Source organism: Dermacentor silvarum, chromosome 4 (assembly GCF_013339745.2).
Source record: "Dermacentor silvarum isolate Dsil-2018 chromosome 4, BIME_Dsil_1.4, whole genome shotgun sequence".
NCBI classification, from domain to species: domain Eukaryota; kingdom Metazoa; phylum Arthropoda; class Arachnida; order Ixodida; family Ixodidae; genus Dermacentor; species Dermacentor silvarum.
The window spans coordinates 54,770,381-54,792,651 of NC_051157.2; the positions used below are offsets into that span (position 1 = coordinate 54,770,381).

Here is a 22,271-nt window from a genome sequence, read left to right on the forward strand (position 1 = left end):
TAACGCCTTAGTGATGTAGCGTTGGAACTAGAAGGTTTTAGACGTTCACTGCGTGTATGCCACCGGTTCGTTCTGGTAATAGCTTAATAATTAAGTGCCCGAAGCCTGTTCCTTTACGGCTGCAATTTCGCCGCCGAATGCTAGTTATTTTCTTTCCGTACCCTCGCTGCCTCCTCCGATGCGTCTGCATATTGCTCCCTGCGCAACAAACCTTGCATCTTCAACGACCCGTATGTACCGCACGGACATTCATAACATGAACGGTGCAACGAACATCCCTTCTCATCCCACACGAAAGAAACGAAACTGCTGGCTAATTACATAATCTTTCTCCTGCCGTTTCCCTCTGACAAGCCGGGCAGCGAAATAAATTAGGGCAAGAATGGATAGTAGGCTGTCTTACCAGCAGCATTGTGCGCGCAAGGCCTCGTGTGTATCTACATGAACGCATGAACGCGCACACGTGGATGGGACCCAGGCATGCAGCCTAATGCGCTGGCCTGCCCGAACGACAGCGCTCTCGAGCGCGTGATCGCGCTTCTCCAAAACAAGCAAGAAGGGAACTGCCGATGCAGTCGAACAGCTGAGCTCGCTCGGGGCAGGTTGCCGCACCTTCGACTAAAAGTGAAGCAACATAGCGGCCTTGCCTGCCTTGCCTACGGCAACCGCGGCGCGGCGCGGCAATAGCTATAGGCGTAAGGTCCTATAGGCGCGGCCGCGTCAGCAATGTCGTCGGAGTGTGCGTACGCGCGCACGGCAGCATGACCTCGTCGCGGACCGGCGCTGCTGCTTGCCGCGAGCTAGAAGCCCGCGCACGGAACGCGATAACTGTGGAAACCCCTCTGGGCTACGCTTATCGCGTACAGCCGTAGCGTCGCCTCCAGCTGGCTCTGCTGCGACGACCGCATCGCGTCGCTTGACGCAGCCGCAAGCAGCTGCGATGAAGCAAGCTGCACTCTCGCATCCCCACGTGTTTTTAGCGTCGCGCGACTGAAAGATGCGCGTCGTCTGCTGCGGATTCTGTTCTGTTGCTTCGAGGCCTGGCCAACGTTGTTGGCCTTGCAACTGAGCGGTTGACTCGGCTTGGCGCACTGGAGCAGCGGCATGGCGTTCCCGGTTTACTCACGTGTGAGTTCGTTTTCATTTCTGTTGCATTTCTCACGTGTCTCCCGCATGCACCGGTCACGTGCTTTGCGTCGGCGGTGTCCTTGTCCCTGAATGCGTGAAGCAGTGACGTCGATTGGTATGCAGCTGGCTGGCGTATACGGAACGCGCTGCATATCTTTGCCAGCTGGCTTCAGCCTGTGTCGAGAAGCGTGAACGTGCGAGCTCCGAGACGAGGATTATCGAGTGCGATTACAAGACGAGCTGCGCGGCGAAGCCATGCGCTCCTTTGATGCATCCCCGAGTGGAGGAACAGCGGGCACGCTGTGCGAACGAACTGTTCGGTACAACGCGTCGCTGTCACGCACTCGTATGCGGCGCAAGATGGTTAAGCGTTATGTTGTCAATCCAGGGGTTTGCGCATTGCGACTTCTGTGACGGTTCTCGATTCGCGGACGTAATTCTTGTTTCACTGTCACTTGAAGAGCAACTTAAGGGTACAGCGCATGACGGACAGGTGTACGTAAGGGTAGGGGAACAAATATTTTTTCCTTATTTAGAAAAAAAGATATTCAGAGGCGGACATTTCAGTAGCGAGACGCTGGCTACTTCATTCAAAACTGCAAAAGAGTTAGTGATAAAACTTGAGGCAGGCAGTAAAAATAAATAAATAAATAAACGGCCTGTAATGCAAGGGATGCAAAGCGGGTGTACGGACATGATTGTGTGAGAACAGGTGGATCATTGGCGCACCTAACGGGGGATGGGTTCGGGTGTCCCCCCCCCCCCACGCGTCCAGCCCCACCAGTCCAACGTGTACCTTCGGTGCTCTGTTTACATTGTCATTACAATTCAGGAGGTGGCCTGAGATCGAATTTTCCTAATAACAAAAAAACAAACAAAAACACTATATCACTGTCTTGTATTTCTTCATTTACTCTTAAATTACTTTGAGTAAAACGCTGAAGAAATAAACACCGTCATCATTCTCGGTGTCATTCTTATAATTACTAGGCATTTTATTTGCTGTTGGATTCCTCTGGCTAAAGCAAGGAAATTTCATATTATACAAGTGCTTGCTCCCCCCCCCTGGCAGAGATCCTGGGTGCGCTACTGAGGTGGATACATCATGTAGTGATCATATATAGTATGTATATAAAGTACATACATAGGTAGAGCGTATACATGCATTAGACCAACGTGAGTGCACGTACGCAAACATACGCATACTGATCTGTGCACAGACATCATGGACGCATTGGCCGTGGAAACTTTTCCCGCCTTTCATCACAACAACAAATGATTTCCCGCGGACAGAGCTGGCAGTAAGACTTTCCGTATCAGTACGTCATGAAATTCGTACTGATACGTCAATATATCATGAGGTCCCTTGCAAAAATCATTCGTGAAATTCAATTTCATCTCAACCGAAAGAAAAACGTAGAGAGAGAGAGAGAGAGAGAGACAGAGAGAAGAAAAAAAAGAAAATAATAAAAACGCACCAGAATTGCCATAGTGACAGTTGTAAAGGGTGTCGGTTGCTCAAACCGCGAGTCGGTTAAACGCGATGTCAGGACATCCTGCTGCCGTGTGTCACCAACTGCAAGTGTCGTGACCTCCTCTACTGAACCAATTGTTTTGAAGTGACGCATGACGTAATTCGGAAGGCTTCAGACATCGGAAGGCTTCCGTCACAGTCGTGTGAGAGGACGAATGCTGCCAATAGCACGAGACCGTCGCTTAAATGGCTTCCCGGTGTTTCACTCTTTGAAGCAGGATTAAGTGGAAACTGTCATCAAAAGTATACACGGAACTGTTCGGGGAAGGTATGGTTTTTTTTTTTTTTTTTTGCTCGCTTTTCGCTTGTGTATATTCTTTCGCGATCTGTGTACTTTTGGCGGAAGATGGCCTTCTATACTGCACTGAATGAGGCGCAGGGTGTGCGGCCTCATTTGTTTTTGGAACGCGGTCGTAAACCTTCGTGTCACTGTTCTTTCACACTTCTCGTGTCTAGCGCACATAAGTGCGACTTGTCAAAACCTTGTCGGCAGGCAACACATCCTTCCTTGCGCAATGCATATGCTTATTAGCGAACGTTTTTGGTTTCGTTCTGTACGCGCTTACAACACCTCGACCAAGCCTTATCGCTGGCGTACAGTGCGCGTATGTGGTATATGGTGTATGCTTTCGGCTTACCTGGCAGCCCGCTCTGGAAGCGGCGGTTGGTGATCGGTAGGTTTAGCGATGGAAATGAATGTTACGAGGCTCCACTTGACACGTTTTATGTGCATGCGCTTAATCTGTCCAAAATGAGAGTGTTCAAGCAGTGAAAAGCAATTCAGGTTAACTGAATTCTTTTCTTCTTTCCTGCTCTAGAAAAAAAAGAAAGACAAGGTCAAAGCCAAATAGAACTTACAGTATCCCCTGTGAGTTCTATTTGATTCATTACATACACCGTTATTTAGACGTGTGTTCTACGCTGAACTGCTTGAAAGTTAGCAAAAAGTGTGTGTGTGTGTGTGTGTGTGTGTGTGTGTGTGTGTGTGTGTGTGTGTGTGTGTGTGTGTGTGTGTGTGTGTGTGTGTGTGTGTGTGTGTGTGTGTGTGTGTGTGTGTGTGTGTGTTTTCGTTTTATTGGATTGACTTCATTGTTCGACTATATTGTCTAACTAACCACCAAAACTGGACTGGAGAACGTGCCGTAGCGCTTTTTTTTGTTATTGACTGTTTAACCACGGCCTGCGATGTGCTTTATTGCTGGAACGTTTTGATGTCGCCTCATGTTATCATCCTTTGATCACTGAACAATTTATTGTTTGTGGAGAAGACGACGATACAGAAGTTGCCAATATTTCTAATTTAACAGAAATAAATTTGTTCACCACTGGGTGCGGAATTTTTTCCGTAGCCCGCCGGCAGGCTGCCGTAATTGTACCAGCTCTGTATACTCGTCTGGTGATAGGTATTAGAATAAACCAATCGTCAGGTTTTAGAATAACGTACGCAATGCTCGAAAGGAACGGTACGCGATTCGTATTCGAAATTTTGAAATTCGCACATCCATATAACCTCAACGTCCTTTTTTTTTTCCTTTCTTTATTTTAGCGACATTTCGCTTAACGTTATACTCTGCGAATACCGCTCTGTGCGACACGCCGTGGAAAATCCACGCAGGCACCTCGCGGCTTTCTCGATTCACTTTCTGTATGCAGCGCGCTTAACGCATCTACAAATTTGACAGCTTTAAACACGTTTTATACATTAGCTCCTCCCCACTTAAAGTTAGTTCATTTAGTATGGGTACCAGGCCACCGAGACATCCAACTTAATGAAATAGCTGATTCTTTAGCACGAGCTTCTTTAAAGGGTCCGGCGATATCTGTGCTGCCGGCAACTGCGTATATCACTGCAGCCAGATATAGGCAGTTTGCTTTGACTGAAGACAGGAAAAGCCTCGCACTAGCAAAATCAACAGACTTTATGTATCTAAATTATTCTTGGAATCGACAGTGGTGTCCCAACCGGCAATTCGAAGTAACATTTACAAGACTGCGTTGCCGTATTCCACAACTAAATTTTTACTTGCACAGATGTGGTCTGGCGGCATCACCATTATGCTACCTCTGCAATGAACCAGAATCTATCGATCACTTTTTACTATCCTGTCGGCGGTTTTCTAATCATCGACAACGATGTTTAGAAATCCCACTTCGTAATCTAGGACTGCCGTTAAGCAGTTCAGTTTTACTCTCACTTGGAGCCACGGTGTTAGGATATGGCCACGGGAAGGTTTGCCGAGCCATTTATAACTTTTTATGTGACACAAAAAGATTGCCATATTAATATTTTCCCATTGTTACGTGATTGCTTTATTTATCCTTCAATAAATTATAGCTTTAGCAAATTCAAAAAGTAAAGTAATAAAACCACAATTATTATTATTATTATTATTATTATTATTATTATTATTATTATTATTATTATTATTATTATTATTATTATTATTATTATTATTATTCAAAATCTACGTATTTCCTTTGCTGTATTTAATTTATTATTAAATTCATATTATATTCCTATTCAGGCAAGGCTGACTAACTTAGTAAACACTACTTAATTCTTTTATTATTGCTTTATTTCTCATTTTCAATTAGTCATTTATTTTTATTCTTATACTTATGTATTTATAAATTAATTTATTTCAAATTTCTATCATAATACCACCCGGTTCGTGGCCTATCCCCCTCAGTGGGTTGTGCCAAGTGTTGAGGCATCATCATCATCATCATCATCATCATCATCAACTCGCGGCTGTGCATAAATGCTTTGCAAGTGCCTTACACTTCGAAGGTTGTCTCTCTCTGTCTTTCGACAATGTCAATGCTCTGCGGTGCCGTTAGGGTGAATTCAGTGCCGCACAAGGAAACGCTGGCGCTTCTTGGTAACCTTAGATTTCTTCTGCTCTCGTTGAATGTTAAGTAGTACTGGATGGATGGATGCAAAACTTTAATGAAAGTCCTGAGGTGCGTGACTCAGCGCGCAGCGGGCCGCTTCCACTTTGGGACAGTCAGGCCATGCCCGACCGCTGCATCGTGGGCCCTCTGGACAGCTGGGAATCTATTTTTATTTTGAGCAGCAACAGGCGTGTCCCTGTCGTTTTACTTCACACATACAACTGAACGCTTGCTTACAGCAGAGCGCGAAGATGATACACAGCATCGGCCTGAAAGCAGTTGCACTCAAGCGCTTCGTCAACTTGATGTTGCAATCCACGGTTTTAGAGCACACGGTGACGTGCGCAAATCACGCTGTTCTTAGCGCGGATGAAGTCGACATGTTGAAGTTGAGCCACATACGTTGCTTTCTGTCTTATTTTTATTGTTATTATTATTGGGAGAGACGTCTTCTCATAGGATTTAGAAGCCGCAGTTCCGGAGCTCCGAGCGCGCAGGCTTTCGCCTTCATCCTCTTTAGCATATGCTAAAGTGACTGTCAACTTCTTTTTTGTTTGTTGTACTGGGTGGCAGATAAGCCCCGCATAAACTATGGCCCAAGACAGTCGTGGCGGAGTGAAGCGGGTAAATACATGCTTTAGGTTCTAGGGCAAAGAGTCACCCGACACGCTTGGCGACGCATTTCCTCACCGGTAGCCGGCTGGCTCGTCCGAGCTGCTTGGAATCCGTATAGTTCCACCACTGAATAACATCAGCAAGAGCACCCGCGAATGCGACACAAAAAGGAAACATTGAGCCGGAGAGAACCGCAGGTCAGGTCCTATTCTATAGGCTCTCCGGGCGTGTTTCCTGGCCGGAAAGGATGACTTAATTTCTTATATACTGTGTGGTTCAAACTTTCCCTCTTTTTTCGATTCCAGATCCAGAAAGTGCCGATGACGTCATTGTGTGATGTCCCAGATGTTATAGCTCATTCGGCTTACTATAAAACTTGCGTTTTTTGTTTAGGAAGGAAAGATTCCATGAGAGTCAGCTCGTCTGATTTGCGACTGCAATGTGGAGTCATCAATCAACCGCCCATCCCGAGTGGCATTTTTGTATTGTTCTTTTTTTTTTTTTTGGTAGCAGGCCGGTGCTTTTACGTATAAGTGGTAAAAATGTAACGTAATAATGGTGTACCAAGAACACCAGCCTCAAACAGCGGCACTGTGGTTATCGTTTAAGTAAATGCACCCTTGTATATATATATATATATATATATATATATATATATATATATATATATATATATATATATATATATATGCCTTTGGGAACCTCCTGTTTTGCCTAGTGGGGTCGTAGGCGGGACGGCGTACTTGCGCAAGCCACCACGCGCCGTTGTAGAAAGGCAGGGAAAGATTTGCGACGCCTAGCTCTGAGGCAACGGAGACCTTTCCGTGCGCTCAACTCTATACGCACATGTTGAGCGAATGCGTCACACTCCGCAGTCGTCGCGAGTCGCACTTGGCACGCGCGACCCAGGTTTTTGGGACGCGGTAGCGCGAAGGAAAATAATAAAAGATAAACTGATAAGTACGCTAGGTGCTATGTGATTCAGGGTTGATTGATTAAGAGAGAGAGATAAAGCTTTTTATTTAAAAAAAAAAGGCAGAGAGGTTTGCCGGCGTAGAAATGTTCGCCTGCATGCTACTCTGCCAGGTAAGGGGAGACGGGAGAAAAAGGCCTAGAGAAGGGAGGAGGGCAGAAAAAAGTGAAATAAGTAAATAAATAAAATAACATAACATCATTTGATATCTTGATTTCGTTGTTGAGTTCCAATTGTCCAAATGAATGAGTCGTCTTGACTTCACCGCCGGCTTTTTGTGCGATGTAATAGTCCGAATAATAGATAGAGCTTTGAGAGGAAGCCAATTGGTAGAAGTAAATCAAACAAGAAGTCGAGTGCTTCACGTCGCATTGAAGGAGAGTGCCAGGGACCTAATATGGCACCGTAGTGTCAAAGGGCCTTGGCAGATGGTTGCCTGATTGATTGTACGCGTTTCTTTACTGCTGCAGCAGTATACACGCGGAGTTGGACATATATTAAGTGCGAATCACCTTATGCGCTCGGACGGCCGGCGTCTCCTGTCGTCGTCGTCGTCGTCGTCACGGTATAAAGCAAGCGGCTCGTGCTCGCGCTCAGCACGCACTCGGCACGAGCGCGTGCCGAGCGCTCCCGCGTTCGTCGTCGTGGTCTTCCACAGCTGGCTGCGTTGCCGCTCATCATTCCAGCGTAGAATTTCACTTCTCTTCTGTCGTCGTAATGCGAGGCCGCGTTTACGGTGTTATATGAGCCATTGCTTAAGGCAATATGAGCCCATTAGCAGTGCCTCACTGCATGCTTCGCTCCTCCCCAGGTTTCATGTTAGTGGAGCTGCATTTCGCTCAATGGTTCATTTGACACTCACGCATAAAATCTAATTCACCGCTCAAACCGAGCCTACGATTTAACTCGTGCTAACTGTAATAACTAATAAAAACTAAAACAGTAAGAAAGGCGTTCATGATGGTCGAATTGCTGAGTATGAAGGTTGGGAAACACTTGTAAGATATTTTAATATGATATTTAATTTGATCTCGAAATAGAAGACCTGAATTCATAGATATTATCGTGACCTCGTGAATTTGAGGGAAATTTGCCGACGTCCTGTAGCAATAAATTAATAACTACATGGTGACGTTGCTCGCAAAAAAGAAAAAAATAATAATAATGGAAACAAAAGAAAAAAAAAAGAAAAGTAAGCTTTTGCTTAAAAAAGCAAGCCCAAAAAAGCCTTTCGCGTTCCCATGTAGCAGTCGCAGTGATCACTTGAAGGGGTTGAGCCAGTGTGTAATGACGTCATGACGCATCCACATTCTGGGCACCAAAACCGAAACTGGTTCGTAGAAACAACTATTATGTAAAATTATTTACAGCGTTCTGACGCTTGCCACTGTTTTGGCAGGATTGAGCAGGCTTAAACGTTCGTTTAAAGGCAAAAAATGACAAGAAATATCTTGTCGGTACCATTTTAACTAACACTGCTCCCGTTTAGTTGCGTTCTGTTACGTCGTGGCGGTAGGAAACACACACCGGCGCTATTCCGGTGGCATTATGTCATTGCAAGAAGGCTAACCGCGTCAGCTACCTAACGCCGGCGAAGCCCGCGGGGATATGCGGCAATGCTAAAAATTGGGCGATATGGCGACTTGGTGACGAAGCGGAAGAGTCGTGATGCGACGTATTTAACATCGCGTCAGCATCGTGTCAGAGATAGAGAGAGAAGGGGAAAATTAAAGACAGTTTAATTGAGCAAAAGAAGACAATTCGGTCTGAGGTAAATGTCATTTAGCCTGCCACTCTGTGTTTGTCAAAGCTGGCTTCTCTGCAACAACACGATGCGTAAGCAGAAGCCTGCTTCTGCAACTCTGTTCGCTTTACGGTTATCATATAACCGACGGCCAGGAGAGAATAGTATGGTTGATGCGTATACGTGTGACTATAACTAGAAGTGCTGCGACTTGGGCTAGTTGATTGTACATTCTCAGCTCTTTTACCGCGCTGTTTTGTAAGACAAAACACAGAACAGGACACAGGAAGGAGCACGAGTGGAACGTTGCCATGCCAACGGCATCGTTGTAGACAAGGTATAAAGGAACAAAAGCCGGAAAATAACCTGCAGCCTTTAGGTTCGAAGAGCTGCGCTGCTACTGACTGCGCCGTCAGGATGTATTAGTGACGTCACGTGCAAGAAATTTCCCCTCCTTGAGGACATGTTCGGTCGAAATTTCTGCCAGATTGGAGGAGCTCATTTCTATAAGATCGTAGAAATTTTTTCACAATTTCGGGAAGAATTTAGCAAATTTATTCAGCGCTCGAGGTTAGTATTGAAATTCGCTAGCGAAAATTTCGTACTTACAGATTTACCCGAAAAAAAAAAGACATCGTGTTCTCACCAAACGAAGTTACCGGCTTCGGTGTTGGCCAGGAGGTAGTATATAGGTATAAGGCTGTCTATCTGTACGAACACTTATCCCTAATTTTTGTGTGCACGGACTGCAGCGGCTTCTAATTATTGCTTGGCAGGCCTATCAAATACTGCTTTGCTTGACATGGCAGGCTATGATAACAAAACCTTTGTACGATATCTGTGCGCGATCGAATCAGTGGTAAACCAAAATCGTAGGTAAGCAAAATCAAGTTGTTAGGCCGGTTGGTCACAGTATTTTTTTTTTAAATTTCGGTGAAGGCTTGCCGTAAGGCACATAGTCTTTTGCGTGTATCTATGCTGTTAGGCATGTGTTGTTTAAGAATTGAATAAGTGTTTTGGTGGTATATTTCTTGACGCGTGCCCAAAGCTAGATGTGGCATAGCAGCGAAGGCCGGCTTGCAGAAGGAGTCGGGAGTGTTCCGCTATAGTATAAGGCTGGACAAGTACATATTTATTGGCCGAGTATCTGCTTGTATACCGATTTCATGTACATATTGCAGAAGGATTGAAAAGCGGGCGAGTTGGAACCTATTCATTCTTGGGCAGCGCACACACAAGCAAAATGCGAGAAAAAAGACAGGACAAACGCTGTTGTTGTTGTTGTTGTTGTTGTTGTTGTTGTTGTTGTTGTTGTTGTTGTTGTTGTTGTTGTTGTTGTTGTTGTTGTTGTTGTTGTTGTTGTTGTTGTTGTTGTTGTTGTTGTTGTTGTTGTTGTTGTTGTTGTTGTTGCCGCCTATCTCGTCTGTGGCTGCTACCCACTAATAGGGATTGGTCAAGAAATGGGTGGATTAATCCAATTTAATATTTCCGTATAGAAGACAGGACCAGCGCTTGTCCTGTCTTCTTTCTCGTATTTTGTTTGTGTACGCGCTGCCCAAGAATGAATGTACTATCGACCAAAAAAGTTTACGGACCACGGGATCTCAGAAAACGCTAAATATCCGAGCAGCCTTTAAAAGTAGCCAGTAAAACCGCACATCACAATGTTGTTCGCATATACCAGTAGAGGCTGGAAATGGGAATACCGGGCTGCGGTTTGAGGCTGCCGACATATTCAGCTTCTTGTCAGATTCCTTGGTCCGTAAACTTCTTGGGTCGATAGTACATATTTATTGGCGAGGATCTGCTTACATTCCTTGAAAGGGTAGTTTGCACATGTTGCACCTGGTGGAACGAGCAGTTTCAATTAAGTACATGTGACCATAGAGTATCTTACATAATTACTTGGAATTTTAGAAATACGCCGCTAGGAAGAGGATATAGATGAAGGAAGAAAAAGAGAAGGAAGAGGCTACAGTCGGAATACTAGTCTAGTTATTCCAGTATATCCTTTTGTTCTTCCTTTTCATTTGCCGTTTCTCCTCTTCAAATAAGAATCCTCTTAAGCTGCTCCCTGCCTCCTGATTCTTGGCATATCTAGTGGCTCCGAGCCAGAAAAGATAATCATCATCATCATCATCGTGTGCTGATAATCGGGGATCACGATGTTTAATTCCCGAACAGTATCGGTATTTTATGTTTCGAAGCTTTCTTTCTTAAGAGTGATTACAACTTCGGACTTTCGAAGGCATACCGGCAGAGTGACGTCGCGAGTCTCTTGTATCACGTGTGAATTTGAGTGCGTACACTTAAAGAACACTCGCCGTGGTGTCTCAGTAGCTATAGAGTTCTGCTAGAGAGCAAATGGTTGCGGGTTGGGTTCCCTGCGGCTGCGCCCGAATTTCTGTGGCGGCGGAATGCAAGACGCCCGTGAACCGAGCAATGGGTGCACTCTAAATAACTCCGGGTGATCGAAATTAATATCGAGTGTTTCACTACGTCTATCAAGTCACTGTGTTGCTTTGGTACGTTAGGAATCATTAGCCTGTATTTAAAAAATAAGAATGCAAACATTTCACTGCGCATTCCTCAGTGCTGTCAAAGTCGGTCATTAATGATAGTTATCGGTTCACCTCGCTTCCTCCCGCACTTAGTTTAATACCACTTTTTTTCTGATCAGACAATCTCATTTTGTTTAGCCATCATACTTTTGTGAAACGACCTTGTGGCATTAAAAAAAAGTATTCCATATTGAGCTTCACCTTATGCCCTCCTCTTCCCAATTAGTAGTGCTCCGAACCATCCTGGATGAAAGCACATCCTACGGGTTGGCTTTACGTATAATGCTAAACCGAACTATTCTGACACTTCTACTACTATATGAGCGTTGTAAATCCTGAAGGTCTATATTTCGCCTATTAGTGCGCCAGCTGCAACTGCCTATGCTTTACACTTTGGTCGTAAGTGGCATTTTCCTTTTTTTCACACAGAAGATTTACACGGTAAGTGTGAATCCTCTACACGTTTTGGCACTCTCTCCACACATCGTGATGTTGTCGATGTAGCGTATATCTGCCAGTATCAGATACCAAAAGCATGGCTAGAGTACCTGTTTTTTATCATTACTTATCGTTGTCAGTTTCTGCATAGCGAGTCGTGATTAGTGACTAGACCGTGCCGCTGATCAAAAGAGACGAAGTCACCGTCTATCATCTCGTTTTCGCGTGCGCGCTGACGCGTTCTCGTGTAGTGTCGGGGCACCGCGGAGCGAGCGGAAAGCGGAAGCGAGACCTGCGGGACACGAGCACAGGTGTTCGGCTCGCACGCATGTATGTAACAACAACGGGCCAGCGACCTTCTGTGTTTGCGCGCGGAGCAAGATATGTCAGCGAACCACACGTTTGTGCCGGCACGAGGCGACAGGTTCACCATCCGCCGTGAGTCCTTTACATACGTAAACCTCTCCGAGTGGGTGTTTTACTGCGAAGCTGTTAAGGGCATTTCCACAGCGGTTCTCGCACTGCGGCGGCGTGGTCTGTATCAACGGACAATGAAAGAACAGCCCGCAACGCTCCCTGCGTCCAGATCATTGGTGGGAACGCGCAGCTTATACAGACCGGAATTTGAAGCGCTTGTAAGTGGCAACTCGATCTTTTGCTCGGGAGTGCGGGGGGGGGGGGGTGACAGAACGAACGGCCGAGAGCATGCTTGCCCCCCTTGTTCCATTGCGGCGACTTTGTCGTCAGCTTACTACGTCATCAAACCCGCAGTTCAGGCGCGGGCTGCGCCGACAGGCTTTCTTCTGCAAGCGTAAGAACACAGGCAAAAAGGTACTAACACGAAGAATCAGCCCATTAATTGACGACTGGATGCTCATTATTAGCGAGAGATCAGATGAAATGAAACAAAGGAGGTGCTGTCGCCTTGCCCAAAACTGTGGTGGGCAAGGCGATACCGCACCGATGGCCTAGCGGTAGAGCATCCGCCTCGTATGCGGGAGGTACCGAGCTCAAATCCCGGTGCCGCCGGGAACCCACCGGTTTTTCTAATGGGTAGAGATGTCCCCTGGCCTGGTGCTCGGCTGTCGTGGGGGTCCACATCTCGAAAGAGGGCCCAATAGAGATTTAAGCTGTTGTCTCTGGGCGCCTCTTGTCCAACCACAGACGGCCTTGTGTAGATGAGCATCCGCCGCGGCTGTGGGAGGCAAGTGCTGCCGCCGGATACCTACCGGTAAAATAGGTACAAGCGCGCTCCCGGCCTGGTGCTCGGCCATTATGGGACCTCAACGCTTGGAAAGGGGTGTTGGACCTCAACCCGAAGGCGCCCCCACCTCAATAGGTGCTTGGGGCGCCACATGGGAAATAACCGCCATGGGAGCGGCCCAGACATCACTTGATTTCCGTGCTCACGTTGGTTTCGACGGGAATTCAGGGCGCAGGCTCCTTTCCCAAGCGTATCACCCCTGAAGGAAGCCGAACGCCAGGCCGGGGTACGCTTGTACCCTTTTGAACCAGTGGGTGCCCGGCGGCGTTGAGAATCGAACCCACTTTCTCGAAGCAGGTAATCTATTGCGTTCTCTGGTAGCGGACATTTTCAAAAAGGAGAATTGTGGCTGAGACGTAGCCAAGATGCATCCTGAACTGGAGGCACAACTTTATTTGCATACTCGGTTCACTCGACTCAGCCCACTCGACAAAAGCCATGACCTTCACCCATCACTTTTCAGGCATGCGCATAGGTATATACACGCTTTTACAGTGCAGGATAAATACAGTGCTCTTTAAAAAACCAGAGGCGAAAAAAAAAAATATGGGGTTTCACGCGTCAAAACCCCGATCTGATTATGAGGTACGCCGTAGTGGGGGACTCCCGAATAACTTGAACCACCTGGGCTTCTTTAACGTGCACCTATAAATATAAGTACACGGGTCTTTTCGCATTTCGCCCCCATCGAAATGCGGCCGCCGTGGCCGGTATTTGATCACGCGACCTCGTGCTTATCAGGCCAACACCATAGCCACTAAGCAACCACGGCGGGTCACCAGAGGCGACATCGCCTTCTTGTAATGTCACATTAGGTACCTAAATTTAAACTATATGCTAAGCCGTGGAAGAAAAAGTTCGAAATAGTGAAAATTAAACGCGTATTCTGGAAGTATATTGAAAGTTGAGCTAATTGGTATTGATTGATTTTTCTTCTTTCTTCTTTCTGGGGTTTTACGTGCCAAAACCAGTTCTGATTATGAGGCACGCCGTAGTGGAGGGCTCCGGATTAATTTTGACCACCTGGGGTTCTTTAACGTGCACTACAACGCAAGCACACGGGCGTTTTTGCATTTCGCCTCCATCGAAATGCGGCCGCCGCGGCCGGGATTCGATCCCGCGATCTCGAGCTCAGCAGCGCAACGCCTTAGCTGACTGAGCTACCCCGGCGGGTTGATTGATTTTTGGTCTGATGGTAAGACGAAAAGTAAACGACGACGGGAAAATTAGGCACTTATGTCCTATTGTGGTGCTTGGGTCCACAGTATCTTCTTTTTACAGTCCTTGTTTACTTTGTGAGGTGTCAGTATACCAGAAGTGTTCGGAAATTCCACGATGCCCTTCATGGTTATAGCAACGTGATTTCTCTGTGCCTTTTTTTTTTTGAGCAGGAAAAGAATCTTTATAATGACGACCGGGCAGCGTTTAAAGTTCCAAAACTGCACTTATAATTGAGCTTGGACTTACACTTGTACTTGTACTTGGGCGCCGTGTATATAGTTCAAAACTACGGCATCCCTGATAAACAGAGTTGTACAACGTCGCACGTGCGAGGCGTCTATTCTGATCACGTGGGGTTCTATAACACGCAGCAAGATATTCGTTACACAAGGGCATTTTTGTATGCATGCCTCTCCCATCCATCGCGCGGCCGGAGATCAAAGACAGACACGTCGCAAGTTACACAAACTAGCGCAGCTTGCGCATGCGCGGTGGGCCAGCTGCCTCAAGACAAGCAGTAGATGAAGAGAAAGTACACCTGACGATACCTTGCTCTTGATATGTTTCTTGGTGTGTTCAGCTTGCAACCATTATTCGCGTGTCCCCTCCTCTGTAACACCCCCCCCCCCCTACATCAATGCCTTCGGCCGATTTGTAGTATTATAATAAATAAATAAATAAATAAATAAATAAATAAATAAATAAATAAATAAATAAATAAATAAGAAGGCACGAAAGAAGCACCCAACACACGTCATCATGCTGAGTCAGCAGCAGGTTTTGTGACCGCTGCGCCCTCTGTGGCGGTTATCAGTAACCAGTACCAGTAATCTTGATATCAGTAACCAGTTAGATGGCGCTCGGTAAACTATATCGTGTGTCCCAGCCAACGTTAACCAAGCTGTTCAGCTCAGATTTAAGCTCAGAGTGCATGTAATCCTGTTCTTAAAAAGTCAAAGCAGCTGCACAAGCTTGTATCTAACCGAATGTGACCACATTGGTTGCTAGCGCAAGTTAACGGTAAGAATTACGCAAAAAAGCGCAAAAAAAGCCTTAATGCCAGTGGATGCAGGTGGAGGTTTATTATATACATAAATGCTTACAATAACTATCCATATCATTCAGAACAGGAGCTCCGTAAAAGATTGGAATGGAACGCTTGATATCAGCGAATAAATGAATTTATTTACGTATTAGGGAAAGAAAACATTACCTCACAAATCGATATAACACATTATCGAATAGCCTAGGAACAATGTACCCAGTAATACACGATAGAAAGTTTTTTCTTAAACCTTCCTGCGGTGCACGGTTTCTCAGTGATGGATCGCGCTATGCGGCAACGGTGCTTCCTGCTCCTGCATCAAAATAAATAAAAAAGTACGTTGCAGAAATTGCCGAGTATTTAGGGTTAATCTAGCAGCATCATATTGGAAGCGGCCACTATACCACTAGTCAGTCGCATAAATCATTCTCCTTCAAGCTTAAACTAGTTGCGTACAGATATCGCGCGTTATTCGGCCTTGACGAATATTTGAAACTGAAGCAAATTCTCGTATCGAATACGAATCGAATTTCTAATGTCTGTCTGGATTTGTTGCCTGCCTTCGTGCGCATCCTCTGACGAGCGGCTCGCGTTACTAGACCGCATTTTTCTGACTTCACGCGATACCCGATACGTATGGCAGGAAACACTGAGCGCTTCGTTTACAGTCCACTGTTTCCAGTATTCTTTAAAGGGCACCGCAGACACCCTATCCATCCTCGCTGCAAATTCTTTGTTCTCGGGGCCTTCTCCGTGCCTTCGTCATTGATACAGTTGAACTGTATATGATGCAAGTACGAGACTTCAGTTGAAATTGCGCAGCAACCTTGCACGACTTCTCGCAGCTATCTCGCAGTGTGAAGCTGTGAACGATCTTGTACATACTTCCGTACAGAGATCTTGTAGAAATTTTGCGGGTACAAGATTTATACAGAGAGCAGAAAGAGTGTCATCATCTGCTGTGGGGTCTCACACGTGCTCTTGGGACGAAGGAACGACAACACAATAGTGCAAACAGTCAAGAGGGCTTTTATTGCACCTTTCATACACTAATGCCTGCTAGCCGAATTACTACCCATAGAACGTTCCGATGGGCACGCGACAAATCGAGGAAGTCCGACTCACCGCGACCACATAGTGAGCGAATGTGTTCGTCCCATGTTGGACACCATGCAGCGCCTATATAATTGTTCGGCGCGTACGGTCACGCGAACGGTGGCGCGTTCGAACGATCGTGTTCGTCCATTCCGGTGCCCTGCTCCTAAGCCTTGGGAGACGGTCTCGCAGAGAGCGTGTCGGCGCACGCGCGATACGTCCGCGCCGCTCGCCGACCACCAGCCAAAGAGGAACAGCCAAGGTACGCATGGTAGCGAAGCTCTCATAGAAGCCCATACGTCGTGCTATGGCAGATTGTGGCTAAAGTCCCTATATATACCTTCGAAAAAGTACTGCCATCCTTCGAACAACACCGCTTCTCTCTCTCCTGTATTTACGATTGGACGATGATAGCGCGCACTTTCACTTGTTTATATTTTGTTTTATTTTTTGTTTTTCGCCTCAGAGCCATGTGGAAAGTCGCCATGTCGGCGCGCACCGCGGCGCCCGGCCTGAAGAGCTTCAACGGGGGCTTTCGAGGGGCGCCACCGTTGACTTGTTTTCGCAAGCAAAAATTAAAGAAAAAAAAAAATCAAACAAGCGTGTCAGGAGAGGAGACGGCGGAAGAGAGAGTAGATGGCGGTACTTTTACTATATAGGGATTTTACTTGCGGAGGCACGGCAACGCCATCTACACTTCACGGGGCCAACTTCTAGGGGGGGAAAAGATCATCGTTTGCCGTTCGAGGCTTGTTGCGCCAAGTCGTCTACTGTGCCAGCTTACATCACATCACATACAAAGAGCAAACAGTACAAATGAAGCGTGGGAACATTCGCCACATCGCGTCACAATCGATTTACGTGGTGTTTAGGCTGCTGAGCACGAGGTCGCGGGATCGAATCCCGGCCACGGCGGCCGCGTTTCGATGGGGGCGAAATGTGAAAACACCCGTCTACTTAGATTTAGGGGCACGTTAAAGAACCCCAGGTGGTCCAAATTTCCGGAGTCCCGCACTACGGCGTGCCTCATAATCAGATCGTGGTTTTGGCACGTGAAACCCCATAATTTAATTTTTCTTCAACAATCGATTTACGGGTACACCCATCTGCATTTATAGGCATTACACCGGTGAGCCTTGAGAGTTTTCCATAAGTTCGGAGCAATGAGTTCACATAGATATTGAACTAAGTGCCACATGCATGTGTTCTTCGCACCAACACACATCTGTTGTTTCAGTGTTAAGATAAAATCAACATTACGTCGAAATAATTTACAAACACCACACTTTAACCTTCACTAACACTAACACAGCACGCGTGCCACCTGTAGTTTTTCTCTGGTACTTAAGACATAGCTAAAACATATGCTTTAGTGAAAAGGCCGTTATAAAATAAAGCTACTGATCAAATATACGATTAGTAGTACGTATATATATATATATATATATATATATATATATATATATATATTGTCACGTAGTAGTGACGCTGAAGAAAACAGTCTTAAAACTGTGTACGACGAAACTGGTTGTTTATTGGGCGAACCTGTGCCCACAAAATCAAGGTACACTCAAAGCACAACGATAGCGGCGAACACAGTCGGCGATCGTCGAAAATCTGATCAGCGGCGAAACGCGTCGGCTTTTATACCTGAGTCATCGAAGGTTCTAGATTAATCCCTGATGCCCGCGTGTCTTCCAGAAAGTTCTAGACAATTCGCGTCAGTCATGCAATCAGATAACAGAAGCGTCGGTGAAAACAGGCAATGGAAAGAAGCATCGATAACGTTCTAGAAACTTCCGATACAGGCGCGTCCTGCGCCGAGCGATAACGTTTAACATTTGTTAGCCGGTGGAAGGCGGCCACCGGTGAAAGATAAACATGTATACGTGTCAATACCCTCCCCTTAAAAAGCATCGTCCCGATGCTACAAACAAATGTGAAAGCGTAAACAAAACCACGCGTAATAAAGAAAGAAAAAAAAATAAAGTAACAAAGTACCTAAGTTCGTCAGCGGGCGTAGAAAGGCTTAAGACGCACCACATGGATGACTTCGGGTCGTGCGCGGCGCCGCTGTGATTGCGAAATGCCGTCTGGCACGACCTCATAGTCCAGTGCGCCAATACGTCGGATGATCTTATATGGTCCGAAATAGCGACGTAAGAGTTTCTCGCTAAGTCCTCGTCGGCGTATCAGAGTCCAGACCCAAACACGGTCTCCGGGCTGGTACTCGACGTAGCGTCGTCGAAGATTGTAGAGTCGGCTGTCGGTTCTCTGCTGGTTCTTGATGCGCAGGCGGGCGAGCTGTCGACCTTCTTCGGCACGCTGCAAATAGGTGGCAACGTCGAGATTTTCTTCGTCAGCGACGTCCGGTAGCATAGCGTCAAGCGTCGTTGCCGGGTTCCTTCCGTATACCAGGTTGAACGGCGCCATGTGCGTCGTTTCTTGCACGGCCGTGTTGTATGCGAAGGTCACGTACGGAAGGATGGCATCCCACGTCTTGTGTTCGACGTCGACGTACATAGCCAGCATGTCGGCGATGGTCTTATTTAGGCGCTCGGTGAGGCCATTCGTCTGCGGGTGGTAGGCGGTGGTGCGGCGATGGCTTGTCTGGCTGTATCGCAGGATGGCTTGAGTTAGTTCAGCCGTGAAGGCCGTACCTCTGTCGGTGATGAGGACTTCCGGGGCACCGTGACGCAGGAGGATGTTCTCAACGAAGAATCGGGCTACCTCGTCGGCACTGCCTTTGGGCAAGGCTTTTGTTTCGGCGTAGCGGGTGAGGTAGTCCGTAGCTACGATGATCCATTTATTCCCGGACGTCGACGTCGGAAAAGGCCCCAGTAAGTCCATCCCGATCTGCTGGAACGGTCGGCGAGGTGGCTCGATCGGCTGTAGAAGCCCGGCTGGTCTTGTCGGCGGTGTTTTGCGTCGCTGACAGTCTCGGCATGTCCTTACGTAATGGGCGACGTCAGCAGAGAGGCGAGGCCAGTAGTATTTTTCTTGTATCCTCGCGAGAGTGCGGGAAAAACCGAGATGTCCAGCCGTTGGGTCGTCATGGAGAGCTTGCAGAACCTCTGGACGCAATGCTGAGGGTACCACGAGAAGGTAGTTGGCTCGGAGAGGCGAGAAGTTCTTCTTTAGGAGAATGTCGTTTTGCAAGAAGAACGACGCCAATCCTCGCCTGAACGCCTTCGGCACAATGACGGTCTTGCCTTCCAGGTAGTCTACAAGGCTCCTTAGTTCCGGGTCGGCTCGCTGTTGTTCGGCGAATTCGTCGGCACTGATGGGTCCCAAGAAAGTGTCGTCATCCTGGTCGTCTTGTGGCGGCGGTTCGACGGGGGCGCGAGACAAACAATCGGCGTCAGCGTGCTTTCGCCCGGATTTGTAAACGACGGTGATGTCGAATGCTTGAAGTCTCAGGCTCCATCGTGCGAGGCGACCTGAAGGATCCTTCAAGTTAGCTAGCCAACACAAGGCGTGGTGGTCGCTTACAACTTTAAAGGGCCTGCCATAGAGGTAGGGGCGAAACTTTGACGTAGCCCAGATGATGGCGAGGCACTCCTTTTCTGTTGTGGAATAATTTGCTTCCGCCTTCGATAGCGACCGGCTAGCGTAACTTACAACCCTTTCTAGTCCGTCAGTCCTCTGCACAAGCACGGCGCCGAGTCCTACGCTGCTTGCGTCGGTGTGGACTTCGGTATCGGCATTTTCGTCGAAATGCGCAAGTATTGGCGGCGATTGCAGGCGTCGCTTCAGTTCTTCAAATGCTTCGACTTGCGGCGTCTCCCACTTGAACTCGACGTCGGCCTTCGTGAGATACGTCAGTGGCTCAGCGATTCGTGAAAAATTCTTGACGAAGCGCCTGTAATAGGCGCACAGTCCAAGAAATCTACGCACTGCCTTCTTGTCAGCGGGCGGAGGAAAGTTGGAGATGGCCGCAGTTTTCTGAGGGTCGGGGCGCACTCCAGAGTTGTTGATGACGTGGCCCAAAAACAAGAGCTCCTCATATGCGAAGCGGCACTTTTCTGGCTTCAACGTGAGTCCGGAGGTCTTGATTGCTTGAAGAACTGTTTCAAGGCGCCGGAGGTGTTCCTCGAAGCTTGAGGCAAACACAACGACGTCGTCCAAATAGACGAGGCAAGTCTGCCACTTCAAGCCCGCCAGTACTGTATCCATGACACGTTGGAAAGTGGCAGGCGCCGAGCAAAGACCAAACGGCATGACCTTGAACTCGAACAATCCGTCTGGTGTTATAAACGCAGTCTTCTCCCGGTCCCTCTCGTCGACTTCGATTTGCCAGTAGCCGGTTTTGAGGTCCATCGACGAAAAATACTTTGCGTTGTAGAGTCGATCCAAGGCGTCGTCAATCCGTGGGAGGGGGTATACGTCCTTCTTCGTGATTTTGTTGAGGCGACGATAATCGACGCAGAAACGTAGGGTTCCATCCTTCTTCTTCACTAACACCACGGGGGACGCCCACGGACTCTTGGACGGCTGGATAATGTCGTCGCGTAGCATTTCGTCGACTTGTTGCCTTATGGCCTCGCGTTCGCGCGCCGAAACTCGGTACGGGCTCTGACGGAGTGGCCGGACATTTTCGTCGGTGATGATGCGGTGCTTGGCGACAGGGGTTTGTCGAACTTTTGACGACGACGAGAAGCAGTCCTTGTATTGCAGGAGCAGAGCTTTTAGTTGTTCTTTCTTATGCCTGGGAAGGTTTTGATTGACGTCGAAAGTTGGCTCAGGTATTATAGTCGTCGTTGCAGGTGCACTGGAATCCGTGAAGGCGAAAGCACTGCTGGCTTGTACTATTTCGTCGATGTAGGCGACCGTGGTGCCTTTGTTAATGTGCTTGTATTCAGGGCTGAAGTTCGTGAGCATCACCCTTGCTTTCCCTGCACGTAGCTCAGCTATGCCTCTGGCGACGCAAATTTCACGGTCGAGCAGTAGGTGATGATCGCCCTCGATGATGCCCTCCATGTCTGCAGGCACTTCGGTACCGACGGAAATCATTACGCTGGAGCGAGGCGGAACGGTGACTTGTTCTTCAAGCACATTCAAGGCATGGTAACTTATGCTTGTATCCGGTGGTAGCGCGTTGTTCGTTGAAAGTGTTATCGACTTGGATCTTAAGTCGATGACTGCACCGTATTGGTTTAGAAAGTCCATGCCTAGGATGACATCCCTGGAGCAGTGCTGCAGGATTACGAAGCTCCCCGGGTAAGTGTGGTTGTTTAAAGTGACTCGCGCTGTGCAGATTCCAGTCGGCGTTATTAGGTGGCCTCCAGCTGTCCGGATATCGGGTCCTTGCCAGGCTGTTTTCACCTTCTTCAACTTGGCGGCGAACGGGCCACTGAAGACGGAATAGTCGGCTCCAGTGTCGACGAGAGCGGTGACGTTATGGCCATCGATGAGCACGTCTAGATCGGTAGACCGGCGTCTGGCGTTGCGGTTAATTCGTGGCGTCGGATCACGGCTGCGTCGGCTTGCTCTGCTGCTGCTACGTCGCGTCGGCAGGTCTTCTTTCTGCGGCGAAGTGCTGTCAAGGCTGTTGCTAGGCGGCATGCTGATATCTCGTCGTGATGATTCGCGAATCGTCGTCGTCGTCGGCGGCGGAGGATCTTCGGCATTGCGTCGTCCAGCAACCGCACCTCCATCGGTTGCTGCCTTTAGTTTCCCGGGTAAGGGCTCGGAGATCGGCCCCGGGTGGGACCGGTGTACTGACGGCGATGCGGCGAGATGTAGCGGCCCGGTGACG

At 47.7% G+C, this 22,271-nt stretch overlaps 1 protein-coding gene across 1 annotated transcript in view; it reads left to right on the forward strand.

The window, feature by feature from the left end:
* Positions 1-522: 522 nt before the first annotated feature.
* Positions 523-22,271, forward strand: part of LOC119450077 (zinc transporter 1) — a 69,509-nt gene continuing 47,760 nt past the window's right edge. Inside the window, exon 1 of the mRNA XM_049665629.1 lies at positions 523-1,128. Coding sequence (XP_049521586.1) covers positions 1,105-1,128 — 24 coding nt within the window. The 5' untranslated portion in view covers positions 523-1,104. The remainder of the gene's footprint in view (positions 1,129-22,271) is intronic.